At 43.2% G+C, this 10,225-nt stretch overlaps 3 protein-coding genes across 3 annotated transcripts; 2 read left to right on the top strand and 1 right to left on the bottom strand.

The window, feature by feature from the left end:
• Positions 1-1,305: 1,305 nt before the first annotated feature.
• On the top strand, positions 1,306-4,200 carry EAE97_008824 (uncharacterized protein; the record flags this gene model as incomplete). Its single annotated transcript, XM_038879339.1, has 2 exons — positions 1,306-2,611; positions 2,664-4,200. Exons 1-2 carry the CDS (start codon positions 1,458-1,460, stop codon positions 4,198-4,200), a joined length of 2,691 nt encoding a protein of 896 aa, XP_038729850.1. The 5' UTR covers positions 1,306-1,457.
• An 819-nt stretch (positions 4,201-5,019) lies between these two features.
• On the bottom strand, positions 5,020-5,986 carry EAE97_008823 (uncharacterized protein). Its single transcript, XM_038879338.1, has 2 exons — positions 5,761-5,986; positions 5,020-5,684 (listed from the first exon to the last, which is right to left on the bottom strand). The coding sequence occupies exons 1-2, from the start codon at positions 5,909-5,911 to the stop codon at positions 5,290-5,292; spliced, it is 546 nt and encodes a 181-aa protein (XP_038729849.1). The 5' UTR covers positions 5,912-5,986; the 3' UTR covers positions 5,020-5,289.
• Positions 5,987-6,246: 260 nt separating this feature from the next.
• Positions 6,247-7,094, top strand: EAE97_008822 (uncharacterized protein; the record flags this gene model as incomplete). Its single annotated transcript, XM_038879337.1, has 4 exons — positions 6,247-6,282; positions 6,386-6,463; positions 6,529-6,744; positions 6,828-7,094. The coding sequence occupies 4 exons, from the start codon at positions 6,247-6,249 to the stop codon at positions 7,092-7,094; spliced, it is 597 nt and encodes a 198-aa protein (XP_038729848.1).
• Between the last annotated feature and the right edge of the window lie 3,131 nt (positions 7,095-10,225).

The raw sequence follows: 10,225 nt of genomic DNA, 5'->3' as shown, positions 1-10,225 counted from the left end.
TACGGGAATTTGTATTTAGGTCGTTTCAAGATGTTTATCTAATGTTTGTGTCTTGAGCTTTTGAAGCCATTGGATTGGTCGAGTTGTCTAAATGATCTCCATGGCTCCATCAGAGGGGCTGTGCAAAAACTGGTGAAACACTGATCACATCCAATTGACTCCACGAACCCCGTTTTATTGACTTTACCTTTTCCAAAAGACTAAAAGTTCATCGACCCCTAAAATGTTCTAAATGGCGCTCTCAACCTTGATTTGATCTGATCATGATTGTTATCTATCCAATGATCATGGCATCTGAGATCAGGAACCGCTGTAAGCATCTATTTGTGGGTTTGATCTGATTGATCTAAGCCAATTCGAATACCACCTCATGGTTGAATCTCCAACCAAATTAAGTGGACAACTGCTTCCAGATACCCTGCATAAACGTAAAGTTCCGAATCAGCTACTGAAGATACGTTGCATAACTTCCTCAATGCTCACCATCCAATCATTCCTTTGCCGCTCGGCTGTGTGTTAGCATCTATTCAGGCACATTCTCTGAGCGACACAATTCTCCAGTACTCTGAATTGAAGATGTTGCTGTAGGATATCATGACTATCGAATATATGCGCTCGAGCTTCAGGCATACAATATTGACAATTTCAAAGAAGGTCGAATTATCTGACCTCCAAATCGACTCAAAAGTAAGGTGGGATAATTCATGGATGTATACTAAGATTATGTATGTATTTCTTTTGTCCGAACTTTACATCTGATTGAATGTAAGCAATAAGCATTGACCTTGCGAATTCTGGGCATCATCACGATGCACGATGCACGACTAAGTACGAGGGAATAATAAACCCGTCTTTAAATGTTGCCCCTGACTAGGACAGTGTACCTGCAGTAGTTCGCATGGTCAAGTTTCACCTGTTCTTTTCCGCATCTGCACCCCTCGATTAAACAAGCATGGCCTTTTTACAGAGACCATCTTGGCACATCTCAACCAACTACATCTTTTTAAGCTAGGGAGGTTCAGACTCCACACCAAAAGTAAAGGACGAAGTGGCGCGCGCATGCATGGGTCTGAAAGGATATGGCCTTGTCTAGTGTTAGCTTCTTCAAAGATTCTCCTCGTCTATAGAATCCTTGATGATTGTGGGACAAGGTTCTCATCTAGCTTCTAAGTGATTCAACACGGAAGACCCCAAGAGAGGGATCGAGGCTATGTGGAAAAGGTCATGGCCCAACCGTTTCTCAAGATATAACAGATCCTGAGAATCCTCATGTTAGGTTCATATTCCATTCATTACGATTCTTCATTTACTCATTCTCTTATAATTATATCGCCCTTTGAGAGTTAAAGTCATTCACTTCTTTACTCTCTATCTCTTTTCTTCGGCATCAAAAAATCTTTCGTTATTTTTTTATTTTTTCGTTTCATACCAACTCTCGTTGATCAACTTATTACATAATGAAGACTCAAACCCTCGCCCTTGCGGCTTTGGCCACCGGCTTCCAGCTTGCTGCTGCCACCGGATGGGCAGACAAGTCTAGCTTTTCTTGTCCTTCAAACACCAACAATGAGTGCTCTTCAACTCAAAAGAGCGGATGGGATTTCAGCGACCTCACATCTGGATCTTTCAGCAACTATGACGCTTTCTCCTTCTCAGGATTCACATGTTCAAACTCTTTCGGCAAGCGTGATAACCCAAAGTTCCCAAAGAGAACTTCCGGAAAATGTATCTCTGGTACAGCTTCTTCAGACCATGGCTCATGCCCTCAATTCTCCTGCGGTAGCTCCTCCAAATCCGGCTCTTCTAAATCTGGATCTTCCGGCGACATCTCCGCTTTCTCCATCTCCACCGTTCACGTTACTACCGAGTTCGATTGTGATTTGGAATTCCACTATGGTATGGGTGACGGATCTACTTGCAAGCAAACTTCTCGTTGCTCAAGTGGAGGTTCCATCATCTCCAACTCTCAATGTGGTGGTGCTAAGAACGTCACCGTTGTTTACTCTTCCGCAAGTCAAACACATACTGCCGCTACTGGTAAGGCTTCTTGCAGTGTTGGTATTAGCTCCGTTGGATTCGACTGCAGCTCGGCATCTACCACTCAACACCCATCCACCACTGCTAGTGCCAAGACCTCTGTCAAGACCACCTCCAGCGAATCTTCCAAGACTACTTTAGTTTCCTCCAACAAGGTTACCTCAGTTAAGAGCACTCCTTCCGCCACCGGTACTTCATACACCCTTGTCGGAACTGGATCTACCAAGTCTTCGATCATTGGAACTTCAGTTAAGCCAAGCTCAAGTGCCGAAACTAGTGTCAAGACTTCAGAGAAGCCAAGCTCCAGTGCTGCCACAAGTCTCATTGGAACTTCCGTTCACACCTACCCAGCTGGTACCGCTCCAGGAAGCTCTGCTTACACTTACCCAGCTGGTACTGCTCCAGGAGCCTCTGCCTCTTCTATCATTGGTACATCTGTCACTGGATCTGGATCTTCATCTGTTGTCCAATTGACCACCTCTACCATCTACGCTACCTCTGTTTCTACCATCATTTCTTGCGCCGAAACTGTTACCGACTGCCCAGCTAGATCAACTGCTTTGACAACTGTCGTGTGAGTTCAATATATCTGTCATATTCTGAGTTTTATCTAATAAATTATATAGTATTGCCGTTTCTACCACCATCTGCCCAGTCACCGCCACTGAGGTTCCAGGCTCATCCGTTGTTTCTTCCCCAGCTGCCTCCTCCCCAGCTGCATCTTCCCCAGCTCCTTCCTCCCCAGCTGCATCTTCCCCAGCTGCATCTTCCCCAGCTTCATCTGCTTCTTCCATCATCGGAACATCCGTTGTCTCTTCCCCAGCTGCCTCCAGTGCTCCATGTGTCTCTTCCGGTGCCGTTCTCTCAGGTCAAACTGCTTGCCCGGTCTCTGGCGGATCCGCTCCATCTTCCTCCAAGGCTTCTTCCATTATTGGTACATCTGTTGGTACTGCCCCAGTTTCATCCCACGCAACCACTAGCGCGACCAGCCTTGCTACAACTGCCTACACCACTGTTATCGTTCAAGAATCGACCACTATTTGCCCAGTTACCTTGACCCACACCACTGGAGGAGTCACCAGCTTCGAGACCACTTCGACCACCTCTACTGTTCGCTCTTCATCCACAGTTGTCACTTCAAGTGTCATCACTATTACTGCTCCAGCCAGTGCCGCTTCTTCAACTGTTCAAGGTGTTACATCTGTGCCAGCTTCAAGTGCTACTAGCGTTCAAACCACTGCTTACACCACTGTCGTTGTTCAAGAATCTACCACCATTTGCCCAGTTACTTTGACCCACACCACTGGAGGAGTTACCAGCTTCGAGACCACCTCAACCACCTCGACTGTTCGCTCTTCGTCCACTGTTGTCACTTCCAGCGTTATTACTGTTACTGCCCCAGCCAGCTCAGTTCAAGGTGTTACCACTACCGCTTCCGCCACTACCCCAACCGGGACCGCTGCATGCCCAGATGTCTTGCCTCAATGCTTGAACACCTGGATGTACTTGGTTGGTTGTGAGTCCAACACTGATTCAGACTGCTACTGCCCAGATACTGCATTCATTAACAGCGTCTTTGGATGTGTTTCTGCATATGGTGTCTCCTCATCTGACATTGATGCTGCTCAAAAGTACCTCCAAGGTATCTGTGCTGCTCACGTCTCTACCAACCCAGCTATCGTTACTGCCGCCTCTACCGTCTATGTTCCAGCTGCTTCCAGTGCCGTTGCTACTTCATCTGTTCAAGGTGTCGCTTCTACCCCAGTTACCACTGTTACTCTTAGCACCACTTTGGTTGTTCCATGCACTGAATCTACCGGTTCCCTCTCTGGATCAGTCATTCCATCCTCCTCCACCACAACCACTATCTCCACCGCTATCACTGTCCCACAAGTCGCTTTCTCCACTGCCCCAGCAGTCGGATCAGCAACTCCTAGCGTTGCTCTCATCCCAGGTACCGTTGCTGCTTCCCAAGCCGCTGGATATACCACCTCTGCTCCATCAAGCACCACCAAGGTTGTCTCCGGTGTCGCAGGAGCTACCAACGTTCCACCTGCCGCTACCACTTCCGCTTCCGTTCCATTCACCGGTAGCGCCATCAAGAGCACTAGCAGCTTTGGTGGACTCATCGCCGCCGCTCTCGTCGCTATCTTTGCTTTGTAAGCAAATGATTCGATCCCATTCATATTTCATTTCTGTTTAAGCAAGATCATAAAAATCATGCATAGCATCGAGTCCGGGAGGCGTTCAATTCGATACCAATTTCATTACTTCACACACCTGATTTTCTGTTTGGAGGAAAAACATAATCAGCTTTGTTCCATCTTTATGGACGTTACGCCAGTCTGGCATGGTACACGGTACACACGAGGGTTGGGAGGGCATGCTGGATCGTAATATGATCATGAGTAATGGTTGGGGAATTGAAAAGAGAAAGTGTTTGTCAACACTGTAATTATAGATTTTTCCTTTGAGAGAATATATAAAGAGTTACCTTTTGATTGTTTGTGTGTTTTGTGTGATGAAAATGCCTGTCTGTCCTGTGTGATGTGATTTGTTACGGGGTATTGGTCAATGAACTGGACTTCCGTATAAACTAGCGTATAGATAAATAGGAAGAAACTGATGATATCCACAATTGAATGATTTGAGAAATTGAAATGACTCGAGAGATTTAAAAGATTTATTAAAAAGACCAAAAAAAATTGACTGAATGAAGTCAACTTGCCATGGGATGATAGTTCCTAACCTGCGCTTCAATACCTGACTTATCGACTAGGTAGTTGGGGGTATGATGTTCTGTAAATGTTCTCTAGTTCTCTAGCTCATCATGAATTTGTGTTTTGTAGATTATGTGGCCATTATATCAAATGATTGCTGGTAAAGTTAAAGCATCTTAAAAACCTTTAGCCATGCTACTGCTTTGAAGTAGCTCACCAAGAACTTGTCGACAGTACCTAGGTATTCCATATAAGTTTGAAAGATTGGATATTAGACTTTTATTCATGGTTGTTAAGATGTTATGAAGATTGAGGGGTATTCGCCTCGAACAGTACCGACCTCATAAGGGGTCATCTATTTCAAATTGGATTTTACTGGCTGGACAAACATTTGTGGTATGCATGTTCCACCTCACTTCAACAAGTATCCATGCTGAGGCGTATTCTATCATGATTATTCGCAAATCTCACTGTTTGCCACCAGAACGCCCGAAATTTACATCCTATCTGAATATATCTTTACAGCCCGACTTCACATCCATCTTGTCTCCGCACTCCCCTTAATGATGCCATCGAGCTCACTCGTAGTCCAACCACCATAAAAGTCTCCAGGCTGCGGTATCACTTTCTCTCCATCCACATAACAATCCCATGGTCCAGCATAGAAACTCAAATAACCTTTCAAATCAGCATACTGAGGCGTAGGAGATTCGTATGACCATATTCTGTTGGGTATTTCATGCTTTCGTGGCTCGGATGATTTTAGTTGGTCTTCAAAAGGACAAAGAGATGCAGGAGAAGGAGAGAAAGGTGCAGGTAATGAGATCGAGTAATATGTAGCCCAGCCTTTGTATTCACAAAAAGTGGATTTGTTGGTGGGGGTCAGAGGAAACTTTGGAGATAGGGAAGTGGCGGGGAGGTAGTATGCTGTTCTCATGTTAGGTTATGGATGGAGAGAGGAGAGAGGGGCTAGAGCTGTCATGAATGGAAAAGGGGCATTAACTGGGCGAATGATATGTTTCCAAAACCCAATATGCATCATTTGTTTCAGCGATGGTTTGACCTCGATATCTTATAACGAGATGACGAGATGTTTTCTCAAGGAGAGGTGGACGTGGAAAGCTTTGAACGTTAAGCCTTGGTTTTGGAAGCATATTGATAAAAAGTCTCTTGGTGGGTAGATGTGTAAATCAATACAATTGAATCATATGATGTTCTAGAAAGAAAGTTATATAAGACGTCAACACTTTCCATGAATGGAGGGGTTTAGCTTTATGCATACATAGGTATCTAAAGTTTGAATGACTAAGCAATCTAAGGTTAAGCCTAGCGCCCCCGCAATCGTCACACATGTGCAAGATCCAAGTTCGCAAGGCTAGGTAGAATTCCATCCATCTACAAAATATCCATCCAAGTTCTGTCTATTGTCATCGCGATACTCTTACGAACACATTCTGCGGCCTTTCAAGATCTACCATTCAGCATCATCATGTCAGGACTCGAGAAAGCCCTCTTCAATTTGAAGGTACGTCATTCTGCTTATCTTTCACCCAATATTGCACATCGATCGCACTTCAACATCAACTGTTCTGCGCATAAATATAGCCTCAAACTAACTCAATATTCAGTTCACCGCAAAACAAATCAACCGACAAGCCAACAAAGCTGGACAAGCGGAAAAGGCCGAGAAGGATAAACTCAAGAAGGTATATTGCGCCTTTCCATCTCACACATATCCATACAAATACAGCTCGTTAACATCACTCTACAGGCAATCCAACAAGGCCACCCCGATATCGCGAAAATCAATGCCGAAAACGCCATACGCAAACAAAATGAGAAATTAAATCTACTAAGATTAGCCAGTAGAATTGATGCCGTGGCCAGTAGAGTACAGACAGCTGTTACCATGAGACAAGTCACCGGCAGCATGACGAATGTAGTAAGAGGGATGGACCAAGCTATGAAAGCTATGGACTTGGAAAAGGTCAGTTTACCTTCTATCAGTTATCAGATCTCTATTGCTCAACCCCACTTTTAACTTCAACTGACAAGATATAAAATTTATAGATCTCGGCAGTAATGGATCGATTCGAAACACAATTCGAAGATTTGGATGTAGCAACCGGCTATTACGAAAACGCAACTACTTCGGCAACAGCAGTAGCAACTCCTCAAGAAGATGTTGATAGATTGATGAACCAAGTTGCGGATGAGGCTGGAATTGAGTTGAATCAGGAGATGAAGAGTCCAGAAGCGGCTACCCCGGTCAAATCCAATCCAACTGAAGTAGAGGAGGATGGATTGGGCGAAAGACTAAGGGCCTTGAGATCGTAGAATTCCAAGCTTAAAGGAGGGAAAGACATTTGGGTATAGGCGTTGTGGATAAGAACAGAATAAAGACCGGCGAATTGGGTGTCCTTTTATTATTCGGGATGTATTTATCTGTGGATTTTTTGAGCGTATTCACATTAGAATGCTTACAAGAAACTTGAGGATGTGGATTTATGCCTGACTTTGGTAGGAAATCTTCAGCGATGTATATTTGCCTAGTCTATAATCCAAGCGGTGCACTTATATCAAGGTTGTCAAATTGCAAAAGAATCACCATTTACGGAAGATTAAAGATGATCCACGATTCCAGCTCCACTACAAGCTTCAAGCGAAGCTCCTCGATGCTTCTCTATTTCTTGCAACTGTTAGATATTGTTTATATGTCATTTTTACCCATTCGCTCTCATTTCTCAAACTCCATATTCATCTCATAACTACTCTGTTCACACCCTCGATCTTCTGATACTCGACATAGATTGGTATTTTGACCTCATAAATTATAGGATTTTACTTCTTGAATACTATCATGAATTTTAAAGCGTGTTCTCCCTGGTTTCTGTATATTTTGAGTTTCTTGTCCTGGAAATTTCAGAATCATAGAGATTTTCGTCATAGAATGTTGATGAATATTCAAATTTTCTTAGAGGCGGTATGTGGATGTTTCCGGCATTGAATCGAAGCAAGTACTTATCACTTACAGAATTTTCCCGCGTAAGTTTCGGATCTTGACGATGCAGCTTACTGTAAACTCCTTCCAGCGGCTTGAGTACCAAGCGGTCCAGCTCTCTTGTCTTTAGTCATCTCCTCCCTTTCATATATCTGATATCGCATAGTATCCCGAACAAATCGCGGGAGCTATACTCTGCAAATATTATGAGCAATGACCAATGCTTAGAAAGTGAATGTACACATCCGCTGGCAATCTAACTTGCCATCTAGGCGGGTTTCAATACTCATAATTAACGGTTCGGACTTTATATTTACATGGAACATGGTGCAAAGCATACCTGCCTACTTGCAGCATGCAATTTGCATTTGACAACTTATTGAAATCCAGGATATGCACTGATCTAGAACGCTCACATCACACAATTACCAACACACACGCATAATCATTCGACAAATTCTATAATAAAGCGAACTCTATCTTATGTTTCCCTCCGTGTGAGATAATATAGACCTTTTCTTGGTATGTGATCTGGAATGCCCAATGTTACGAATATTTAAAAAGTTACTGTAACTAGGTAAGTGTTGGATCTCATATTACTACATGCGTACAACTGTTGGTTGAATTCACCAGCTAGCCATCAGTCTCTGATACCATGGACCTACATACATACCAGATGTTAAGATGTTGGAAATGGTATTGATCTCCGCAATTGCATGACGACATGTTAAGATGGAAAGACACCTCCATTCATGCAGATCCGGTGTCAAGGGGAGCAAGGTACAAACTGATGTGGTACACTAGGTCCCAGGAATAGTAAACGAAGAAAATCGAGGCATTTACTGGGGTAGCTTCCAAACAGCACATGGGATTTTAGATATCGATCTATATAATGAGGAACCTAATTTTGCTTGTCAAAACCATGAAAGAGTCTCTGTCAAGGGTTAAGTGTAGGTCCGTATAAGCTGACCAACTATCTCGCACATCCGTCCGAATTGCAATGTCCAATCCTCATGCTCAGACCCAACAGTGGGGAGAATGACTGCAGTGCTTCCCAAATCTTATCGCCTATGTAGCTTTGCCTCTATACTTGGAGAAAATGGTGCTGACGACTTGGCTAGCTTTGGCGATAATCGGTTTGATGGAAGGGAAGGAATTATTAGATTTAGGGACTATTGGAGATGTGATGTATGAACAGAACTTTTGCCCTTCTCAATCGTGCTTTATGACTTGCCACTAAAATTTTGGACCGCAGATATATCGATTTGTGGATTCAGTTGCATTGTCTGAATATGTTACGGCATGCTTCATATGAGGATTGCTACAAATACAAAGCAGAACCATGGAAATAAAGTCCACGGATATTGCGCCATAATCTTGGTGAATCTCGAACATGGCGGTTTGGTCAGAGTTTCTATGCTGATGGATGTGATAGATCATTGTATTTATGACTTGCGTCAGAAGGTGATTCGTTATCTCCTGGTTCGTCAATATCAAGACCGAGAAACTGACTACCTAGGTATAATTGATATGTGATGCAGGCGCTGGAATCAGGACACATGTCTGGGCTATAAGATACCCGCCATGGCTTCCCCGATTCAAGTGTGCATACCTCCCTTCTTGTCAAGTCGAACGAGGACTATTAGCCAATATCTTTGGTTCTTCACAGACAACCTAAATGTCGTGATTTCACCGCAGTGATCAGTAAATATTGACCACATATTATTCACTACAGAAACCTATGACATCGAATGAATGCCGGGTTTCAGGAATTTGGAAAACTCGCCGTATATTAGTATATTATTGATATATAAACAGCCGCAAGCTTGAATATGGTAGAGAGTCGAGACGAGACGAGAATATTTTCTCATGGTGTACTCGCAATGGATAGTACAATAGACTTGGATTGCGAATACATCTGCTATATGATAGGAAAACATTGTCTTTGTATACGTTTATATGATGGTTCGAAAGTTTACATTGCTTGTGATTAGATGATGAGATGCATAGTGAATTTGCTAACTTAGGTCTATATATAACCTCTTTAATAGATGTTTCAACTAATAACGTCAAATACAGAAATATACCACTACATTTACAATGCTAAAAGACGAGATCATTTAGACGATCATTTGATACAAAATAATGAAGGGATTTCCAATCTTTTCAGAATGGTTGGGTAGCAAAGATATGGATCATCATCTAATGAACAAGTGGGGCAACCCCTCTTCTCCACTAACAGTGAATAATTTGGATCTATATGGAAAAACTCAAGAAGTCTTCAACAAACACGGTGAGATGGCCGAGTTGGTCTAAGGCGCCAGGTTAAGGTGATTAACTCTTAACAAACGGTTGTTTACAATCTCCTGGTCTAGTAATAGGCGTGGGTTCGAATCCCACTCTCATCACATAAATTTTTGCAGTTTTTTTGGTTGGAAGTAGAAAGGGTTTTCGCCTAGCGCGGGGT

This window comes from Botrytis byssoidea (assembly GCF_014898295.1).
Source record: "Botrytis byssoidea strain MUCL 94 chromosome Unknown BBYS_019, whole genome shotgun sequence".
In the NCBI taxonomy this organism is placed as follows: Eukaryota; Fungi; Ascomycota; class Leotiomycetes; order Helotiales; family Sclerotiniaceae; genus Botrytis; species Botrytis byssoidea.
This window is presented reverse-complemented; position numbering and strand designations above follow the sequence as displayed.